The 24,698-nt window shown below is 35.7% G+C and overlaps 1 protein-coding gene across 1 annotated transcript; it reads right to left on the minus strand.

The window, feature by feature from the left end:
• Positions 1-22,260: 22,260 nt before the first annotated feature.
• LOC132054825 (osmotin-like protein OSML13) lies at positions 22,261-23,728 on the minus strand. The gene is made up of 2 exons (XM_059446797.1): positions 23,393-23,728; positions 22,261-22,921 (listed from the first exon to the last, which is right to left on the minus strand). The coding sequence occupies exons 1-2, from the start codon at positions 23,618-23,620 to the stop codon at positions 22,430-22,432; spliced, it is 720 nt and encodes a 239-aa protein (XP_059302780.1). The 5' UTR covers positions 23,621-23,728; the 3' UTR covers positions 22,261-22,429.
• Positions 23,729-24,698: the final 970 nt, after the last annotated feature.

Genomic DNA, 24,698 nt, shown 5'->3' on the forward strand with positions numbered 1-24,698 from the left:
GGAATAGGAAGGAAGAGTCTTAATGACGTGGCGTTCTAGCAGCGCTCGAGACATATTAGCGAATCGAAAAGACTACTAACCCGAGCCATATGACCAGGTCCCTTGACAATTTTGAAGACGAGGTAAGAGCTCTGAGATGCGCAATGTCACTTATGCTTGTGTTGTCCTGACCCAGCCACGCGTAACGGTACAAGAGTGAGTTAGATGCCACGGAAAAACACCTTTTAACATTGTACCTTTCCTCTTAACATAGCCAAGTATGAGGAAATTTGAGGAAAGGCAATAAGTTGAGCTCGATCAAACCCATCTCCTATCTTCCAAAGTGCTTCCTGTTCAGCGTCATTTCAAAAGAACACACTCCCACTTGAAGGTCCTTGAATGAGGGGAATCATCCATTCTCTCAGTTATATGCTTTGAGCAGTCTCCTTTCATGTAACTTTTTGATTGCCTCTTCTCACTCAAGCCTGCAACTAGATTCACTCATTTGATCTTGGAACCCAAGGTAACTTGGGTCTCATACAATGATAGAACTGGTGAGTTTAAGCTTCTTTTTGTCCATGCAGGTAGCACCTTCTTCCTTTTCTGGAAATTGGGTCGGTCAACTCTTGGCTTCTTCTCAATATTTTGACCAGTCCCAGATTTAGCCTCGCAACTTTTCGTAGGAACATAAGGTCCATCACAAATAATGTCCCATAGCTTAGATCCTCAGCCATGAAAAGGCCTTCTCCCCTTCCACCATCCATGATATTCTCTGTTGGATCTTGGTGGTCTTGTGATAGATTCTCTTTTCTTCAGATTTGGTGAAATAACCGTGATGGAGATCCTTTCTAGGTGTTAACTTTTTAGAAAGAACCTGCTCTAATACCAATTATTGCAGGCTATGCGTCCACCAAACACAGTATATGGAGGGACCTGGTTGTGCACCAGTTTCCTTATGCAATGCAGTACGAGAATCAGCATAAGATTTTTACGTGAAAAACTCCTTGCTCAAGGGATTACAAATCACGGCCTACCCTAGTAGGATTTCAACTCCACTAACCGAGCAAACTCAGGTTACAACTCTATTACAAGCTAGAATTTAACTCTCATAACCCCTCACCCTTACAATAAAGCTTATGCAACCTTCACACTTGACTACCCTTAGCCAAGCACACTAATACACCTAGAGTAGCTTTAGTCTAGTGTACCACTCAAAGTTCTTGTGAAGACACTCTTCCAACAAGCAACCTTTGAGAATTCAAATAATACGCCTAGAATAACTCTAGCCTAGTGTACCACTCAAAGACATCCCTTAAGAATTCACCACAGTTACTAACACTAGCCACCCATACACTAATATAACTAAGCTAACTCTAGCCTAGTGTACCAGTCAAAGGCTTGAGGAAACACACTTCCAACAAGCAACTTTTGAGACTTCAAAACACCTACAATTAACTTCTTTTTAAGGAAGGGTAGGTTTACAGTTTGAGCACAAAAGACCTAACAATCCTAGAACTCAACATATCTTCAGTTCCAGAGAACAGATACTTGGATCTGCTACACCTTGTTCTTGTACACCTTTTGGATAGTGGAGACTTGCACTTGAGATCTACATTTTTGTGCAAGAGCAGTTCTTCTCTTAAAAGATGTCTTTATATGTAAGAAGAGAGAGAGTAGAGGTGACCACTCATGAAATGCGACCATTAATCAATCGACCTTATTGAGGTATTGTTGTACAACTACATTGTACTTTTCAGTTGCACACTTTACAGCTGTGGATTTGGACTTTCAACGCTTCAGTGACCAGGACATTTATCTGGAGGAACTTGGTCTCTTATCTGTTCTTTGAACAAGTTGTAAGTACTGGCCACACCCCCCCCCTCTATAGAGAGAGAGAGAGAGAGAGAGAGAGAGAGAGAGAGAGAGGAGATCTATTTCCATCTAGTCTTTCTGAATCAACATTTCTGGTCTCTCATACATGAGCAAATCTTGCAGGCATCTGATCCTTCAAGGAGCATGTTAAAATAGCAGCATATGAGATATCATAAGGTTAACCAAGTTCAGACAGGTGAACCTAATTGTATCTGGTTACTTAGGGGTTGTCATGTCATCAAAACATATCATTTCTTATCAATTTTCCCCTTTTTGATGATGACAAAGCGACATCCTTTGTATTCCTTCTAAGGACTAGATCCCTTACCCAGATACCTCATTTGTTCCCCCCTGAGACTCAGACCTCGAGATACAGAGTAGTATTCTGGTTCTTTGAGTAAGGTTTGTCAAATCATCAAAACTTGTCATGACATATCACTTAGGGATATCCTCCGCCCTAATATTCAATTAGTGATAACCGAACCTCAAATCGATCTTGTAGAAGACCGATACACCTTGGAGGAATGGAATGCTTATTCTTGATGTTAACCTTATTTAACCATCAATAGTCGATACACATGCGCGTAGACTTATCCTTCTTATTCACAAACAACACTGGAGTGACCCACGGGAAAATACCTAAGTCTAATGAAACCCTTACTCAACATGTCTTGCAACTATTCTTTCAACTCTTTTGGTGCCATACGATATGGAGAAATGGAAATGGGCTTGGTGCGCAACTCTAAGTCAATACAAAAGTCAAACTCACGATCCAGTGAAACACCTGGTAAATCTGTCGGAAACACCTCGAGAAACTCCTTCACTACTGGTATCGACTCAAGAGGAGGACTGTTAGCACTAATATCCCGAGCATATGCCAAATAAGCCAAACACCTATTCTCAACCATCTATGGTTCCTTAAGGAACGATATCACTTTCTTCGGCGCATAACTAATAGCACCTTTCTATTCCAAGCTGGAAATTCCCGTAGCTAACATAACTGTCTTGGCATGACTATCCAAGATCGCATGATAAGGCGTCAACTAATTCATACCAAGAATAATATAAAAATCTACAATATCTAAAATTATCAAATCCACTCAAGTATCATATACCATCAAAGTCACAAGACAAGATCAATATACCCGATCCATTACTACAGAATCCCCAATTGGAGTAGAAACACTAATAGAGAAATTAAGCGACTCACACATCATATCAAAACTCGAAGAAAAATAAGTAGAGACATAGGAATATGTAGAGCCTAGTTAACTAATACCATGAACGACCAACGACAAACTGAGATAGTACCTGTAATAACCGCATCCAAAGTCTCTACCTTTGGTCTACCTGGAAATGCATAGAAATGAGCACGACCACCCTCGGCCTGAGAACCTCCATGACTACTAACGCGGCCTATCTGAGCACCACCTTTACCAGAAGAACCACATCTACCACTCTGTGTACTCCTTTTAGCTGGCTATGCCACAACTCTAGATGCTGAACCCTAAGGATTGGAGTGTGGCCCACTCTGCCTAAGTCTGGGGTAGTCCCTCACGAAATGCCTTAAGTCTTCACAGTTATAACACCCACGGTGAGTCACGGGCTACTGAGAAGAACCGAAATAACTTAAATGGTCACCTCGACTTTCGGGTTGGGAATAAGAACCCTGTCCCGAACTATGAGCAACACAGCCTGAAGAACCAACCATGAAGTCTAAATCACTGCATGAATCGGGGACTATTGAACTGAGGATGGAACCCCTACTATGATAGTCCCAACATCCAAATGAGGTGCTACCATAACTGCCAAAATTGTGGGCCTTCTTGCTCAGTTTTGCTAAACTCCTGATGCCTGATAGACTGAGCACTTCTAGCGGCATCCACCACGGCCTGAAAGCTACCTCCTAAAGTTACCGCCTGTGTCACTGCAACTCGAAAGGGATAGGTCAGTCCTCTCACAATCTTCCTAATCCTCTCTGTCTCATCGAGTAGAATAGTCAAAGGATGGCGAGAAAAGGAATGGAACCTCATCTTGTACTCAGTTACAGTCATCCCCTCCTGATCCAACTTTTCAAACTGCTCACGCCTCTCGTCTTTCAAACTATGGGGAATCGACTTCTCCAAGAACACACGAGAAAACTCAACCCAAGTAATTGGAGGCGACCCAGCTGGCCTAGTCTCAACAACAACCCTCCACCACTGCTTGGCGGGGCCAACCATCTGCATTGCTACAAAATAAACTCTGTTGGACTCAACCAACCCCAAATTATGCAGACGCTCAGGTCAACTAACCAAAAACCCATAGACATCATCATCAGGATGCCCATCATACTTTAGTCGCTTCATCTTCTCAAACTTATCCCACCTTTTCTGCTCCTCAACGGTCATGGTAGGCTGGGTAACTAGGCGAATAACAATACTTGGAACTGGAAAACCCTGAAACTGAGAAGCCACAACAGTACCTGGGTGTAAATTTTCATTGCATGAATCGCTGCATCTAACTCTAAATCATGGTTCAGATAATTATTCTCGTGCTTCCTCAGCTTTTTTGAAGCATAAGCTATAACCTTACCGTGATGCATCAACACACAACCCAATCCAACGCATGAAGTGTCACAATAAATAACGTAACCCTCTAGTCCTTATAGAAGTGATAGCGCTGAAAGCAGTCTGTCCTTCAGTTCTTGAAAACTCTACTCACAAGCGTCGGTCCACTGGAATTTAACTGCCTTCTGAGTCAACTTCATCAGAAGTGCAGAATGGGAGGAGAAAACCTCTACAAACCTCTTATAATAACCAGCCAAACCCAGAAAACTTCGAACCTCTGTCAGTGTCGTGGATCTAGCCCAATTCTTCACTGCTTCTATCTTCTGTGTATCAATCCTAATGCCCTCTTCTGATATAATGTGCCCCAGGAAAGCCACAGAGTTCATCCAGAACTCACATTTAGAGAAATTTTCATATAGCTTTTGATCCTGAAGGACTTCGAGTACCCCGTGCAAATGATCCGCATGCTCAGCCTTAATCAAGAGTAGACTAGAATATCGTCAATGAATACAATCATAAACTGATCCAAGAAAGGTCTAAATACACAGTTCATCCAATCTATAAATATTACTGGAGCATTAGTCAAGCCCAATGACATCACACGAAACTTAAAATGGCCATATCTGGTCCTGAAAGCTGTGTTAGGAATGTCCTTCTCTTTGACCCTAACTTGTTGGTAACCTGACCTCAGATTTATTTTCAAGAAACATCTGGCACCCTGCAATTGGTCAAATAAATCATCAATCCTCAGAAGTGGGTATTTATTCTTTATCGTCACCTTATTCAGCTGTCTATAGTCTATACACATCCGTAACGATCCATCTTTCTTTCTTAGAAACAACACAGGCGCTCTCCATGGCAATGTACTATGCCTAATAAATCCTTTCTCAAGCAAGTCATTCAACTGCTCCTTCAACTCCCTCAACTCAGCAGGTGTCATTCTATAAGGAGGAATAGATATTGGCTTAGTATCTGGTAAAACATCGATAGCAAAGTTAATTTCCCACTCTGACGGAAGACCCGGAAGCTCATCTGGAAACACATCGGGAAACTCATTAACTACTGGAATAGACTAAATAGCAGTGACTGTGCTTTTACATTTTGAACTCGAATCATGATAAATACAACCTTTTGTGATCATCTTCTTTTCCTTAAGATAGGAAATAAACCTACCTCTCGGTGAAGCTGCAATACCCTTCCGCTCTAGAACTGGCTCTCCTGGAAACTGAAATCGAACCACCTTCGTTCTGCAATCAACATTAGCATAACAAGAAGCTAGCTAATCCAAACCCATAATAACATCGAAGTAAACCATATATAACTCAATCAAGTCAACTACGGTATGACGATTACATACTATAACTATACACCCTCTGTATACTCATCTAGGTATAACAGGATCACCAACAGGTATAGACACCTCAAAAGGTCTAATCGACTCGGGTTCCATCCTAAACTTACCAGCGATAAGAGGAGTAACATATGACAACATATAACCTGGATCTATCAATGCAAATGCATTACGGAAGGAGACTGATAGTATACCTATAATAACATCAAGCGAAGACTCAAGATCCTGTCGACCAGCTAATGCATAAATATGGTTCTGAGGACCGCACGAGCTAGATGCTCCCCCTCTTCCTCTACCACAGCCTGCTAATAACTGAGAGCCTTGCCTTGGAGGGTGTACAGATGATAACGAACCAACTGCTGATCCTGTGGACTGAACTATACCCCTACCACCTCTCGATGGACACTCATACATGATATGGCCTGGCTGACTGCAAACATAACAAACATCTGAACCCAAGCGACACTGTCCAGTATATAACTTGCCACACTGAGTATATCGTGGTATAGGTGGCCTCATCTAGCCTAACTCATCTTTATACCGAAAACCTAAGGCTCTGGAACACTAACCTAGTCCTGAATAATTAGATATATCAAATCTCTGATATGTGAACTGTGGAGGTGCATTAGCAGCCGAATAGGCTAAATGCCTAGGATACTGCTGCCTCTGACCACCTCTGAACTCACTGACAGAGCCTGAAGATCTAGCCCTCTTACTCTGACCCCTATCATGCTCACGCTCAGCCCTCCACTGCTGCTTACGCTCTTCAAGGATCTAGGAGTGCGCTTGGATGCGGGAAATATCCATGCCTATCTGAAGTGAGGCTGTCGTGCAAGCATCAATCAAGTGCGGTCCCAAACCGATCACGAACCGGTGAACCTAATCCTCCATCTCAGCTAAGCTGGAGCACATCTAGCCAATGAATTAAAGCGAAGGTTGTACTCCCAAACACTCATGTTCCACTGTCTAAGGTTCAGGAACCTATCAGCTCGGGCCCGTCAAATTTCTGGCAGCAAATAATGCCAAAGGAAGGCATTTGTGAACTCCTACCACTCGGGTGGAGGTGTATTAGCCCTTGTCAATGACACCCAATTCTCGTACCAATGGATCGCAACATCTCGCAATGCTTATTTTCAACTCCCCGAAGCATTTCGTTGATTACTACGCCCTTCCTCATCTCTGGGTGCCTAGGTATCCACCATGAGCCTTTCCTCGTTTGAACCTCGCCCTTCACTTTTAAGGTTATGTCATCCTAAGGTGTTGCAAAATTGATGGATTTTATCAACGTCCATGAATGATAAATTATAGAGCCTACTGACTCAGTGTCAGAAGCATGCATTACCCTCAATGTCCTCACCATCTGATCTATAAAATCATGCGGGTCTTCATCAGGTTTTGATCCAAAGAATTCTGGAGGGTCCAAATTGATGAAGTCTCGAACCCTAGCACTGATAGCCCAATCACCATAACCAATACCCATACCCTGACGCTGGGTCTGAGCGGCTACTAACTGATTTAACAATTGAATAACCTCTAGCATCTCCTGGCCTGATGTATCAGATGGAGGAACTGGAGGTACTGTAGCTGCAGCCCTTCTAGGATCTGCTGGGACAGAAGGGCTCTGAGAAGACTGAGATGGGGCCTCACTCTGAGACTCCCCCTGGCCCCCAGCTGCTGGTGGCACTCTACTTGTACCTTCATCAGTCACAGCCTTTCCTCTCTAGCTGGTTGAAGCTCTCCTCGTCACAGACATCGCTTTAATCATAATACAATATTAGAAAAGAAATCCTGATGGTACGGCTCTATCGCACGATCTAAGATAAGAAAGAAGGACAATCTTCCTAAATGTCTTGCAGCCTCCTGTTTATAAGTGTGGTGCACAACACACCATAAACAAGACTCTGCTAGACACGGCTTGTAGATAACCCTAGGACGCAACTGCTCTGATGTCAAGTTTGTCACGACCCAAACTGGAGGCCATGAAGGGCACCCGGGCCCTACCTGCCGAGCACTGCTAATCATACATTTCTATCATAATCATGAGCAGGAGTGGACCTCGGGCGTCACCAGATAAAATTCTGCTAAATCATGTGAGAAATATATTGAGAAATAGATGATCCCAAGAAGATACTATACAACTATACTGGTCAAAAATTGAGCAAGACGACAAGGCCACTGAGAAGTACTATACAATGAAAATATAGGCCGAAGGGACCATATAAAACCTAGCTAGACAATGATTGTCTACAAGCCTCTACTGAAGTATCTGACATAAAGAGGTGGGGACAGGGCCTCGACATACCCATATATACACAAAAGAATAACATACCGAAAGTACAATGGTAACTCCGGAATGAAAGGAGTGCTCTAATGTCAGCTAAACAGCAACCTATGCGGGCGGATCACCAAACTGTCTATATGTACCTTCGGGCATGAAAGGCATGAAAGAGTAACATACTAAAGACATGAAAATAACATGAGATAAAAGAGAGTCAACCCGTACATCCGAGTGCCCGTTAGAGGATGACATGCATGATTTCTTTAAAATATATATATATATATATATATATATATATATATATATATATATATATATATATATATATAGCCACACTATTGGGCTATCATTATCATAGTATCGTACCCGGCCTTAAGTTGTCCAAATAACCCAACAACAAGCTTGTCACCACTAGAGCGCCGTTTCTATAACAAAGGAATACATATACAACTTAGATGGCGCTTGTATATTACGTATATCAACGATAACTCTATTCTAAAGTGAAATGGATAGCCTTTCCCCTATTTCTTAATCATCAACACAAAATCCACAACTAACAATAACAACCTCATATGATCTCCTATGAATTCATATTCACATCATTTAAAGATATACCATTGAGCAGCCGCATACACACTTGTATGCAACACTTCCTCAACATTAACTATCATCCCTCATAGCAAGATTTTTTTCTCAAAACACACTAACAATCATTGATTAAGTTAAATTATAACTCAAAATATCATCAAGTTCATGTTTGAACCTTTCCTCCAATTTCCTTCCCTCAAACCTTAACATAATTACCACATAAACTCATAAACATGGAAATAAGATGAAATCTTACCTCAAGAACTTAAGAACACTTCCATTCCAAGATCACTTCACCTTGAAATACCCTCCAAATCTTCGACAAGAAGAGGAAACAAGTTTCAACAACACTTTGAAAACCCTAGGCACTTTGATTCTCACTTTAATCTTTGATTATATGTTTGGGGAGTGATTGAATATAATAGGAGAGGTTTTTAGAGCTTTTATGGACTTGGGTTGGGTTTAAAATGGCTTAAAAATGAAGATGGGTGGTAATATATAAAATCAAAGAAAATCCACCGACTCAGGAAATATGTACCGTATATACTGGTTGTATAAAATTATACAACCAACATGCTGTCCGTATAATTTTATACGGACCGTATAATTGGTCCGTATTTTACCAACTCAAAATTTTGCCTTCTCTGTAAATTTTTCAAATCCTTAAATATGGTTCATATCTCAAAATACGGACCATATCTTATAAATACGATCCGTATTCCACATTTCCAAAACCAACTTTTATAGAAACGTATTCTCTTCGATTCTCTTATTCTCTAATCCTTCCATACTTGCCAAACATGAACTTAAACCCTTATAAACATAAAATAGACATGTCCAACTTCATATAACGTCGAAGACAATCCCGGTGTCCAATATTGAGACAACTAACGTACGACGAATCTAAATGTGTAAAACTACGAGGTGTAACACCTCTGTTCCCGAATTTGTTTTCTTCGGAAACTAGCTCGAACGCGAAGCGTCCACCCTTAATTCCCCCTTCTATGTCCAGATGCAATGGCGATGGAGATAATTCGTTGCCTCCCTGCTTGAGTTCTAACCACTTTGGACGCCGTGGAGATGTGAAGCATCAAGCCTAGCGTCAATCCCTGTAACTCTTTACTTGGTTTCTTGTTCTACATTTCGTTCTTAGGTCCACTCTCATTACCTCAGAATGTTTTCCAAATTGCACCATAAATATTAAACCAATTATTTATGGTCTTTCCAACCTGAGGTGAGTCCGTAGACCACTTGAGATTTCTTTAACTATTAATTAAGTGGATAAATTATTAATTATAATCTTCAGAATTGAAGTTCGCGAATCCTTACATTTCAACTTTTCTTGTTTTGAATTATTCATTCAAAATAAATTTCCCATTTCCCAAATAATCATTTAGACATGACGTGCTTTCAATCATTACGTCTAAGGCGTTCTCGTGGATATTGGAGTCTTAAACCACTAAAATACCAATGACGGTGATGCCACAACGAATGCCTCCGTTCCAAAATATTTATCTTACTTTCCTTTTAAGTTTACAAAAAAAATGTCTTTTTTGATAATTTTTTAATTTTAACTTTTCATATAACATGTTTAAGACCATAAAATTAAAGAATATTTTAGTACATTCTATATATCTTTAATTAACGATCACAAAAATCAAAAATTTCTTTATTTTCTTAAACACGTGCCAAATTAAAACCAAACATTATTATAGGCAACAATAGCACCACAGAGCTGCAATATTTTGTCTTTGTGATTCTGCTATTCAAATTGTGGCTGTTGTCCCTTCCATGATGGTGGGGGACACCTCGTACGGTGTCGATAATTAACAAACAAAAAAAACGTGTATAAAGTAATCCAAGCATATTTCAATGATTATGCTTCTTCTTTTGAAAAACTTTTTGATTATTATTCTGCAGACCGAGTAGTCGATATTATTATGTAGATCTATCTACTAGTGTAACATGACCCGTGCTAAGTTCGGATTCAAACAGACATTAAAAATTTAATTTACAGATACTTTTTTTAAAACATTTGCTCTTAATTCTTTATTTTTGTAACATTAGTTTGACGTTTTAGAAAGACTTTTAAAATATTAAGGTATAAAAATGCATGTTAACGGAAAACATTTTTCTTTGTTTATATATTAGATTTTTTTTTTTTTAGGAAAAAAATCAATAATTGAAGCTCTTCTAATTTAATTTTTTGAGATTAAGTCTCCGATGATCCAAATTGAGCATTTCATTTGTTAAATTAATTTCATTTGAGTTCTTGAATTGAACTCATATTGGCTAACTTATTTTTTACCAAAAATATTTTGCAAAATACCGGATAATTAATGTGTTATACACCCTCTGTCCCAAAAAGATTGTCTTAGTTTGACTTGCCACGGAGTTTAAGAAATAAATGAAGACTTTTGAAAGGTGTGGTCCAAAACAAACCTTAAATATTTGTGTGGCTGTAAATCATCTTATAAAGTTAAATTGTTTCTAAATATAGAAATGTGTCAATCTTTTTGGGACAAACTAATAAAGAAAGTAAGACAATCTTTTTAGGACGAAGGGAGTATAATTTAGGACAAAATAGTTAATTTTAAAATGAAAAAAATTCTTACTCCTAAATTATATAAAATATATTATCCGGTTTATTACAAAATATTTTAATAGTAAAAAATATACTTTTTGCAATTGTCTAGTATTATTATTGTATCGAAATTATATTTCTTTAAATACAATGTTTTTCAAACATTTTTGGAATATGTATAAAAATAATGTAGTTCCTCTTTTAATATAGTAATTTATTAGATAATTTTATGTTAAAAGTATGCGCACGTAAAATTTGATTAATTAACTACCATACTTCGGATTTCATTTTTTGATTGAAACGGAAGGGCTATTAGTTACATTTCTGATAAATTTTAAAAGTATTTAACAATGATATATTGAAAAAAGTTTAATAATATTTTCACATAAAAAACTCAAATATGTATGAGTATGCTTTGTAAGGGCCACTATATCATTTTCCATGACATCATCTTTTTTAGTGGCATTAAAAAAAAGCCCTAAAAGTTCTTAAAATTAACTAAAATGTGTGACAAATTATAAAGTCATAAAAATTTCAAATAAGGATAAAAAGGGATAAAAAATCATGCGAGGACTACAAAAAATGGGAAATCTACCTTATATATAGTAGTAATATTAATTTACTACTCTAAACCTATTTCTTTTGTAACATACTTCTTAAACCTAAAAAAACTAAAAGTTTTAATCCTATTACTACTAGAACTTAAATCACGTGATAAGGCCTAATCAATTCCTTTACGTTTTTCAGGTTACCAAGTCTTCATATTAATTTGAGAACAATGATCTCCTTTTAGCTTACCAAGTGTTCATATTAATTTGAGTAATGATCTTCTTTTTGTAATATTATTTCTTTTACTACAATTACACACGAAGCTTCATGATCAATTATTGATTGCAGAAATAAAAAACTAAGGGGTCGTCCGGTACATGGTATTAGCTGGGATATCCCAGCTAACTGTGGGATTAATTCTGTACCAAACAAAGTATAAAGTGCATCCCAAACTTAAAGATGGGATATCTCATCTTATCCCATTAATCCTGGGATTATTTTATCCCATCTAATTTGTCCCAACAGATGGGATAAATTAGTCTCAGAATTATAATTCTGGGATAATTTTGTTTACGTACCAAACAACCACTAAAAGCTAATCCTATGACTACTGGAGCTTAAATCACGTGATGAGGCCTAATCTTTTCCTTTACGCTTTTCAGCTTACCAAGTGTTCATATTAATTTGAGTACACTGATCTTGAAATCTTACATTATTCTTGAAAGAATTTAACTTTCAAGTAGCTTTAAAATGTGTGCAGTAAAACTTAAATCTTTATATATATATATATATATATATATATATATATATATATATATATATATATATATATATATATATATATATATATATATATATATATATATATATATATATATATATATATATATATAGTTATGGATTCATTAATAATGTATTAACTTTTAATTATTGAAATATGTGTATATTTTGAGATTTAAATTAAATTAATTTTCTTATCTTTTATAACATTAAAATTTTATTTTTTAAATTTTTTTTGTCTATAACAATAAATCATATTTAAATGTTACATACTGTTGTAGATGTATAACAACCAGTGATTATAAAAGCCAAACGAATATTGGAGCGAGTGTAATGAGATACGTAGGTGTATTTTTAATATCGTCTAACTAACTTAACTAAATTGATCACCTTGCAGATTCAAATGATGTTCAATCATTTTGAGTTAAAAAATTATGTGATGTAATAACATTATTGGTTTTCAACATTTAAATGATTGTTGCATTTGTATGTCGACTGTGATTTTGAGTATATAATGAAAATAAATATAATAGATGGTCGCTATCTCAAATCCTAATGTTGGATTACTTCAATCATAACATATTTTTTCACATAGGTAAAAGCATAAAGAATATATATCAAAAATAACATTTTAATGGGAAGTATACAATCAATTAATACTTTTTATGGGATAAATTATATGTAACTTCAACTAACATTACCTAACGCATTTGTTATGATTGACAGGGGATAATGTGCGGGGCACGTTCGTAGAGACTAATACTATATTAAAAGCACGAAGGGCCTTAAAAATGTTAATTAAATTTTTTTCTTTTTATTAAAAGACTTCATAATAGACAAAATTGTCATTTACTATTCTCCTCAAATTATTATTTAATTATCGCTATAATACAATAATAATATATATTTCCTTTCAAAATAAAACTGCTTTACTTTTGGCAAAATAAAAACTGCCTTATTTTTGGCAAAAGAAAAACCTAATTAGTCATCTGAACGTTTTGTAGCTCCAAAGCAAAATCACATAACCTTAATTAATTAGTTAACTTAGTAATTTGTAGAAGGAAAAAAAAAGTACTCTGACAATGCTTAGAATTAAACTATTTAAATATGTCGTGTATACTTATATTTGTGATTTAATTTATTCTAAAATTTGTTTAGGTCTTTAACACCAGATTTCATATGGGATAAATACATCATTTAATAATAATATTTAGGAGTTTCAGGAAAGCTATCGTTAATTTCACATTAGAAAAAAAAGACATTTAATTATCTACCTAATATTTAGGATTTTGGAAACAACTAAAATGTTGCTTCTTTAATCTATCCTATTTGAACTAGGGAAGAAGTCCTAATATTTAATACTTCTAAATCAATTAAAATTTTACTTTATACAAGAAAATTCTACAATTCTATTTAAGTAATATTTTGGGGCATATTTTAAGGAAAACATGTGTTTCTTCTACTTCTTCCTTTGTCTTTTTATTTTGGTTTTGATGCATGTTGTTTTCTTGCAATCATCTGATCTTCCTTCTGCCGTTCAAATTGTGGCTTGTCCCTTCCATGATGGTGGAGGATACCCTCGTACATGAAGATTATTTTAAAAAAAAAAAAAGGTAATCCAAGCAAATTTCAATGACTATGCTTCTTCTTTCAAAAAACTTTTTGATAATGATTCTGCAGACCGAGTAGTCGTTATTATCATAAATGATAAAGTGATATACCTAGAAGATATGAAATGGAGTAGTAGTTATTCTTGACATTAAATAGACAACCAAATATATCAAAATCCCATGGAATATAGATGCCTTGGTTCAATATAAAAATCTAGGTTTTCTCTGGAGTGGATAATGTTTAATCAGTTGTCGAATCCCATGATATACGCCTTGGTTCAATATAAATATCTAGATTTTCTTTTGTAATCAACTTGCCGACAGTTTGACTAAGCTATGCCTATATAGCCAACGTGGTTTCATATTTCACTACAAAAACTTGCGGCGTGGATTGATCCTCGTTTCTCTTGATAAATAGTTAAGTTTTTAACTATGTGCACTTTTTTTTGTAGCATGAGTGCCGGCAAATAATATTACATCAATTTTACAAAAATATGTATATAAAATATCCAATTTTGCGAAAAAATCATGGGTTCATGTGCCCCAAAAATACACATAAATTCTCCCTTGCTTACGATGACTAAATGGCTACTCCCTCCATCTCATATTATGTGACAGTATTTGATCAAGCTGCGATTTTAACAAAGAAAAATAGTTTTTAAACTTTTATGGTTTTAAATAAATCGTCAATATTTTTTTGGTAACTGAGTTGTTGTATTACCAGGGAAATAATTACAATGTTCAATGCTGTATTCCTAGATACTGGACAAATGGCCCCAGTTCTAGTGCTTCTAACTTCCAATCGTGTGCTACTTGCTTCAAGTTCCTCTCTACCTGAGCCTATGCATTCTGCTTAAGGATAGAAATTAAGTACATCAAGTTGTTTAGCTAGTCTAGGTAATCTTGCTCCTCTACAGTGGATGTCTTGTATTAGCTGCCTCAGTATGCTTTTCTCTGTCCTTTGTTTGCTTTGAAATAGCCTTTGATTCCTCTCCTGCCATGTATAGTAAACACATCCTGCAAGGGTCATCCTATAAATCGTCAATATTAATTTAATTATAAGTTATTTCATTAAGAATAAAATGAGAAGGTTAAGTATCTTTTATTTGGACAGATTAAAAAGGAGAACGTGCCGTAATGAAAGAGAAAGAGAGAGTGTAGCTTAGTGATATTGTGCAACTTCCCTATATAGCCCATAATAGCTAACTTCTTTTTTGGCCAAAGTCATAAGGAGCCCCCTAAATTTGTCGTGAGATTCCTCATGGCCACCTAAACTGACGCTTGTTCAATTTTGACACCTAAATCATTCCGAATTTGAACCACTTTAACACTTTTTGCTGAGGTAGCAAAATGTGTGTAATGCGTGTAGACACTCGTCGGTGACATGGCAAAGTGACGAATTAAATAATTACATGTGGCATTTGAATTCAAATATTTTTTTAAAAAGTAACTTTATTTAAATAAATCAAAAATACATTTAAAACCTTTTTTTTAATTAACCCAAACACCACTCCTCCCCCCCCCCCCCCCCCAAAACTCTTCTTCCCCACCGAACCCCACTCCTCCACCGGTGCCGATCTCACACGGCTAACTCCCCACCGCTACCATCCCCCATTTCACCTTCTTCCCAACTAGTAACCATTTTCCCCATCCCATTTCCCACGATTACGAGGAGCAAGAATGGACTTTCACCCCAAAAAAAAAAAAAATTAATTCGTGTCAATCTTGCCCCAAAAAATGGAGCTTCGCCGGAAATTTTTGAGACCTAAATCTGATACGATTTCTAATGAACAAAATACAAAGAAACTAATAAAAAAAAAAAAAAAAAGATAGAAGAAGTCGAATTGCAGAGAGAGATGACGGGAATGGAGTGGTGGGAAAAATTAGTTGGATGTAAGAATTGAGGAGGAAGACCAGTCCAATCGTCTTCCTCTTTTTTTATTTTATTTTTTTTATTGCATAATTATTTAGATTATATTATTAGGTGTATAAGCTGGACAAAAAAATTATTTGGATTCGTTTCACCCGTTTAAAGAGGGTAAAGAACACGTTTTTGGCCACCTCAGCAAAAAGTGCTAAAGTGGTTCAAATTCAGAATGATTTAGGTGTCAAATTGAAACAAGCGTCAGTTTAGATGGTCATGAGAAATCTCAGGACAAATTTAGGGGGCCGCTTATGACTTTGGCCTTCTTTTTTAGTTTTCTGCGGCAGTCATGAAGCTATGTAAAGCTATTTGATTGATAATAAAGTCATCTACCAAGCCCATTGGTAGAGATGTTAAATAAAAATAGGAAGTATGGCCTTTATTGGCATAGACTAGTTCAAATAATACATATCTCAGGAAAACAGAAAATAAATTCCATCAATATCACTACAAAAAGTGTAGAAATTGCAACAGCTTTTTTTGCAATAAAAATAATATAGCTGGCAAAAGTCAATATTTGGCAATAACTTAGTTGTATTGTTTGTATATATGATGAATTTTTTAAAAATGAACTTTTTTTTTATTGCCAAAAATTTAATTTTGTTGCCATATAGTATTGGCTATTATTGCAAAAAGTACTTTTGATAACTAAAAAAATAAATTGTTACACGTCGTTGCAATAACAGCCGTTGAAAAAAATTTATACAATAACAAAAAAAATATTGTTATCAAAAGTACTTTTTATAATAATAAGTTATCTATGGCAATAAAAAAAAAAATTATTGTCAAATGTCTTTCTTTGTAGGGAATGTGTAAGTTTGGTATATTTCTCAATCAATGATCATAAAATTAACGACGTGACATTTCATATTTAAATTAATGCAAGTCTGGGGGTTAATTTTCTTGCCCTCTCACATGTGACATGCCCACTCAAAAAGTTGTCGAACCTAGAGCCCGTTTGGATTGGCTTATAAGTTGAACATAAACATTTTTTTTTTTGAGTGTTTGGGCTGTGCATTTTAAAAAATCGTTTTGTAACTTTTAAATAAAAATTAAAAATAATTGGGCCGTTTTAACTTAGTTTATCTAAAACGAACATAAAAATAAAGCGAACATATAATGCCCAAAAATAAGTTAATTTACACATTTATTTTTTTAAATTTCCTAACTATGGCGTTTTAAGCTATAAGCCAATCCAAACGGGCTCCTAGTATTTTTCAAGCCACAGTCCAAATCAAATGATTTCAAAAGTACTATGATTATGTTGTCCTTTCAAAATGCATTGTCAAGCTTCTCTTCATAGTTCCGTGATTGGCTTTGGTTGGCGAAAATGAATGGCTTTCACGCTGCTATTTGATTTTTTTTTTTTTGCCCATTTGTTTGGGCATGATATTAAATAAAGGTTCACAATGGATGGTCTATATGTAAAGTGAAATTGGATTGTGACATGTATACTTATTCCATTTCATTTTACATGTTTTAAGCTTAATGCATATGCCGTCCGTAAACTTGTTTTTTTTTTTCATTTGACACCTAAGTGTTGTTCCTTATTTAACCTTTTGAATTAAATGCAAGTGTATACATCAAACCCTCTAAATCTGATTTTTATTAGAAGAAAAAATTAAATTGTGATAATGAAGGTAAAGTAATATTTTAGACTTGTGGTAAGTTATTTTTTAGGTCATGGATGTATCGGTTTACGGGTTAAACTTCCTCTTTCCATTGACAATTAATTAATTTACTCTTTTTTTTCCTCTCAACTGTTGCTAATCTTAGCTAAAAAATAGCATAATTAAATTAGAATATATGTTAGCATGTTGCTACATTGAAGATAGAATATTATGTAAGTCAGATTGTGTTTGATAGACACACATGAGGACGAGTTCAGGAGTTCAATCAGAACAATACTTAGTTAAGGTGCCAAAATGGAAAAAAAAGGGCAAATTCACGGAGCTGCATATGCATTAACCCCATGTTTTATTACAAGACGTATACGTTATACCTGGCTCATGACATGCATTGAATTTTATAGATTTGCTTCAAGGCGTTAGGGTATGACAGGGAGGCTGTTCATCAGTGATCTTACTGGGCGTTTGCTCCACAAAAATGTATTGCTTGCCTTGTGCAAATCCTTCTTCTAGTACCACAGAAAACCCAATTTGATCTCGTTCAAGGTGGTAGTTGATTCTGGCCGAGATGAGCCAACCATAGCCCATTCGTGGTGGCAATTCTAGTCTATGCTTATTGTTTGTTTGGGCCATGTCACTTTACTCTTGAACTAAGATATTTTTAAAACTCCTTAACAATATAAAAGTGAGTTTAATTTGTGATAACTTTCCTTACTTGTTCCCTTTTTTCTTGTTTGAGACATATGGATTATCATAATCTATGATATAAACTCTCTTCATGGATTCATGGTGCTCTTTTACTGTTGTAATGTCTGGGTTTCGCCTATTGGATAGTAGCTCCTTAAATGCTCATCATTGGGTCATGAATTTAGGTCATTATTATGATATATAGGAGAAATATACACATATATATAGGAGGGATACTTAGATATATAAGGGGATATATACGTATATACGATCTTATAATTTGGACTACCTACTTTTCAATCAAGCCATATGAGCTCAAAATTTAGTACAAACTTCACAAATGTGTTATCAACTAGATTTTTGAATACTACTTCGAATTACAACAGCTTAAAAAATTAGATTTTAAAATCTGAAAGGTTCAATATTCTCTCCTTGAATATAATTCGACAATTTATGAAAGAAAGAAGAGTCGCTAAACGACTACCAACATGGCGCGCTATGCATGAGACAAAGGAAAAGAGTTCAAATAAGCTACACCTAACTCTAGCCTCTTTCTTCAATGGAGTTATATAAATATAAATATCTAGATTTAACTTGTGGGGAAGCTCCTGAATTGACCCATGAACCAATTGATGAATTGCGACTTCAATGGAGCAAATCAATTGTTTGAAAATTACAGTAAAATTTGTTGGAGAATTGTGTGTTCGTTGCTCCTTATTTTCACATCTAAATTAGGCTCGACTGCTATTTGTATTTAGAAAAACATGTTTAGGGATAGGGGTGTACAAAGAAAACCGACAAACCGCATCAAACCGGTAATCCGAATCAAATCGAGAAAAAAAATTCAACTAGTGGTTTGGTTTGACTTGGTTTTGGTGTTGACGAAAAAAACCCGACCATAATTGGTTTGATTTGGTTTTAACTGAAAAAAGTAAAACCGAACCAAATCAACCCGACATTACATGTATACAATTTTTAGAAATATTTTATACATAAAATATTTATTTGTAATGTAATTTATAAATATTTCTTAAACTTTTTTCATAGTTTTTGTCTTTTAACATATTATTTCAAGCTTGGCCTTAGAATTTTGAATAATCAATAAGTTTTATGGCTCATAAATGCTAATAACTCAAATAAAGCACAAACTAAAATCAAATCAATACTAATGCTAACAAAAGAAATTCAATTCTAACACTAGAAATGATAATAATATTGGATATGTATTCTTTAGTTTTGCATTGGTTTAGACTGTGGAAATACATAACTTAATAATTTTTGGTCTTTAATATTTAATCATGTAATTAATACTTATCAGCCGTATTTATTTAGCATGACTTACTACTTTTAATTTATGATCATTTTCATCATGGATTATTATTTAGCAATATTTGTTTTATGCGATTTCATTACCTTTTTTATTGAATATTTCAGTACAAAGTTATCACCCATTCAAAATTTGTGTTATTTTCTTAAGAAACACCTTAATTAGATAGTTGTATCTTACTGGGACTAAAGAAATAATTGAAACACAAGTTATATGTTTTTATATGAAGACTTTACCCAAAAAAAAAAAAAAAAAAAACTGAAAAACCCGAGGTTAAAAAACCTAACTTTTGTTGGTTTGGTTTGGTTTGGTTTAAAAATTTAAAAACCCAACACAATTGATTTGATTTAATATTTAAAAAATTCGAACTAACCCAGTTCATGTACACCCCTACTTAGGAGGTGGTTTTGTTAAGATCGAATTTCAACGCAATGAATAATCTGATCCATCAAGTAACGTAGTCACCATTTTTGTTTTATTTAAGACTTAGAGGATATTATAAGACCTTCAAGACCGGTGCTTTTACCTAACAGAGATAATTTGGCAAAACTACCATAATTTCAGTTAAAAATGTGTGAAGTTAGGCTTTGCCAAGGGTAAAACTTTAGTAAAAATGTCTGAAGTTCGCCTTGGCAAGTCATTATGTATCTGATGCCTTTCCAAGTCCACAACTTCAGTAAAAAATGTCCGAAGTTTAGCTTTATCAAGTCCACAACTTTAGTGAAAAATGTCCGAAGTTGGCCTTGACAAGCCATACCAAACTTCAAGAAAAAATGTTCGATGTTTGACCTTCACAAAGCCATACTGCCAAATGCGAACTTTTGCAACTCGAGTCGCGTATGAGGGAAGTTATTCACAATTATGGGTGCAAGTTAAATAGCAAATTAAATTTGTGCGAATCACTTAGCAACCCCAGAAGCGAGTATTTGTGCACTTGTTCCAGGAAAAGTCTAGTTGAATATAGTAACTCTTTTAATTACATATTTTAGGCCATTGCCTATAAGTTGAATCATCCAAACTGGCTCTTAAGTTCTTTGTGAAAATACATTTTTTTGCGTGGATTGTCCTTCTTTTGGGGTGGTCTTTAATTTTTGTTCCTCAAATTGTTGGTTTTTAATTTTTTTCTTTCGCTTAAAAAGGTGGCCGAAAATACCCAGTGGTTCTGGGTTCAACCCCCGCTTAGTAAAAAAAAAAAAAAAAAAAAAAAAAAAAATTCGCTAGGCAAGGCTTTTGCCAAAAGCCTTAAGGCATAACTAAAAGTCTACCTTATAAGCCAAAGTTTGTCTTATAAGGCAAAGTCTGCCGTCTCCAGCATAGGTTCTATGTAACTTTGCCCGAATAGGCATAGGTTCATAATTTGCCTTAATAGGCATAGAGACTTATGCGTTGCGAAATTATTATTATTTTTGACTCTGCTGGGTTTCGAACCCAGAACCTTGGGATATTTTCGGTCATCTTTTCAAGCAAAGGGTAAAATTTAAAGACCAACGAATTGAGGGCCAAAAAAATTAAAGACCAGTCTGTATGAAGGAAAATCGTGCAAATTGCCCGTGAAAATAAGCAATATGCCCAGTTCACCTTGTCTGTAGCAAGTCAAGGCCCAACCATGTGTCAGTCTAAACTTAGAATTCAACTCTTGATGCTAACACTTTACAACTTCTAGCCGTTTAAGAATTCAAGAGGCCAAGAGTTGTACTTGTATTTATACACTTATATGACAAACTTTTGGCAAAACCAACAACCAAAAAAATTACGTTTATGGCGTTGATACAAAGTCCGATGTAGATTGAAAGGTGTATTACCAGGTTTGTGTGGAGCAATTAGCTTTTTATAAATTGTACATGATGTTTGTTACATTTGTTATTTCCTTCTTTGCAATTTATGTGAAGCACTTTGATTGGATATGAAATATGTGAAAGAAAGAAAGATAGACTTTTGAAACTTATAGTCTAACATAAGTTATACATATTTGTGTTGCTATAAATCATATCCTAAAAGATAAAAATGAAAAGTCTAAAATTAAATTATTTACAAATAGATAAATATATCATTTTTAGGACAAGCTAAAAAGGAAGGTGTATCACATAAACTAAAACAGAGAGAGCACATAATTAGAAACTATATATCTTTGCCCTATAGTAATTTCTGTCATACTTTATACACATTATTACTATTATTTGAGGGTTATTAGTGTTTATGCTCTGCAAATAGGATTAGATAGAGAAGCTAAAGCAAAGTCTTTGGAGGATGAATATCTTGGTTCGAAGGATTTCGGAATACCGACAAATCTTTGTAGGGGAAGATTAAAAATGAACATGTATGTAAAGATAATGATGGTTTTGAACAAGGATATTTTGGTTATGGTACTAGCAATGACGAAAGGAAGTCTATCTTAAAATTTGATTTAGCTTATGATTTTGTGTAGCTAAAACATATAGTAAAAAGTGAGATTCACACCTAATAAGTTAAAAAGAGTGAGGGTTGCCTTAGCCATTTGAATTTATCTTTACAAGAAGATGCGCTAGAAGTACACGCAAAGATAAGCTATTGCGCTAGAAGTACACGCAAAGATAAGCTATTCAATGCTATACTGAGAAATATTAGGATGCCCAATGAGCGAAAGAAGAGTACCCTGATTATAATATTAAGAACATGACTGGTGCATTTAATATATATTTACATATAGATTAGTCCGCCTAGTGACGGTTCAAAAAATATAAACTTCAAATCATGACTCCGCCTCTGAGCTCAAAGGAGAGTGACTCCGCCTTTGAGCCCAAAGGACAGAACACAACTTTAAAATTAGTCCCTGCAGGACAAGCAGTGTTAGCCGCATCATCCTGCGGGAAACTATAAGCTTGAGGACATTTTTCCTTAAAAAACCTCGAGTAATTCGACGGAGCACATGGTGTCCGAGTGCAACAATATTCCTCTGTGTTAAAAACATTACAAGGATCATTGCATCCACCAGGAACCTTAAGAGGAGCTGGACATTGTCCATTAATGTCCCCTTTGCATGAAATTGGTTGACATGTTCCACCACTTGTTGTCACTGGTCGAAACTCAATAGGAATGTTGAATCCATCAACTAGAGAGATGTCGTAAAAATCCGTGTTGGAAAATTCGGCATATTCAGCTAAGGTTTGTGGCGATTTGCCCCATCCTGTGCAATTCAAGACTCCGTTACAGTCACCCGTTCGACATTGGCCTTTACCCTGTTGAAAATGTAGTTAGGTAAACAAAAATATGCAATTTAATAGATAAACTGATGAGATGGTCACACAATTTAATATTGAATTAGAAAAGAAACAAATTCTTGATTTGAGTTCACCGCACCCATTTGTAAAACAGAAATCAGAATTTTTTAAGAATAGCCACTTTCCAGCTCCCGTATTTGAAAAATAGTTACCGTCTTGGAGTTGAAAAAATCCACAAGGAAAACTCAGGACAGGAACTATTAGTTTCACTTTTGGAAATTGAAACTCCAGAAGAATGGGGAATTTCAAAGACAAGGCCGAAAAGTGGCCAGTGATCGCTGTTTTTACAAATTTTCACATGATTGACCTATGAAAAAGAATCATACGAGTACGTGATTGAGTTTGTTGAAGATATGATCAAGTAAATAAAAGTGTTATCACTCTATTAGGTTAAACGTTTAGATGAGATTGTCATAGAATTCAACATACCATGGCATTGAAACTACAATTTGTACGGCCCCAAACTCGGGCCGGGCGTGTCCCTGATTGCCAGTTAAGTGTCCATGTTCGGCCCTGATCAAGACGACGACCACCACCAGGTGATGCAGCAGCCCAGACTGTGTAAGAGCAGTTGTTCTCTATCTGAATTGTTGAGGCATTGATGTAGTTGAAGAGGAATGGAAGAAGGAGAAGTGTAAAGGTTGCTACAATTCTCATTTTGGAGGCTGTAACTGTTTTTTTCTACCTTATCGTATGGTAATAAACTAATTTAGAAGTGGGACTAATTAAGTATTGGGTTTTGGTTGATTTGCTTGAAGAGCTTATATAGGGTGGTGGCGGCTTTTAGGCTCATCTCTAATTGTTTTATTACTTTCTTATAAGTGGGAATAATAATCGCTTGAAAATGCTTTGCAGGGGAAAAGGGTTCTTACACGTAGTTAGTTGCAATAGCACTTGATAGGCACTAAGTCAAATTCTGGAAATTTCCCTTTGAAGTTTCTATAACATCTGCAGTACTCAAGACTTTTAAACGACAGTTAGTGTTAAAATTGAGACAGGGACGAGAATAATGAGAGAATTCTTTCTGCTTTATATTCATCATAATGACCTCTTATATAGAAGTAAGGTCCTCCTTACCCTAGTCTAATAAGGCAACCCTATTCTAATAGAACTACAAATCCTATATTACCATAATTACAAATTCACCATAAATAGACAAAACCTATTACAATTATACTAGAATAGAGTTCCCACCGACGTAGGGATTCAGCGACTCACCGACGTGACCGAAAAAACTGGTCCGGTCTTAATTTCCCCTCTCAAGTTGGAGCATAAGGGTCCCGAATGCCCAACTTGCCAAGCAAATATTGATGTTGCGATTTGCCTAAAGACTTTGTAAACACATCGGCGAATTGCTCATTGGTTGACGCATGAATGGGAAGTATTATACCGGATTGGAGTGTGTCCCGGACATAGGGACGGTCGACTTCAATGTGTTTAGTTCGTTCATAAAACACCGCATTTCGTGCAATATATAATGTCACTTGACTATCACAGTACATTTTCATTGGAGATTTATGTTCAACGCCCATATTAAGCAAAATTTTCTTTAACCATTTCGATTCGCAGATTGTCATTGCAATTGACTGGTATTCTGCCTCCGCTGTCGAGCGAGAGACAATGTGTTAGTTCTTGGTTTTCCATGATACAGGTGAATTTTCGAGGGAGATAAACCAACCGGTAAGTGATTTTCGAGTCAATAGACATCCGGCCCAGTCCGAATCATGCTATCCCT

This window comes from Lycium ferocissimum, chromosome 4 (genome assembly GCF_029784015.1).
Source record: "Lycium ferocissimum isolate CSIRO_LF1 chromosome 4, AGI_CSIRO_Lferr_CH_V1, whole genome shotgun sequence".
Taxonomy (NCBI): Eukaryota; Viridiplantae; Streptophyta; class Magnoliopsida; order Solanales; family Solanaceae; genus Lycium; species Lycium ferocissimum.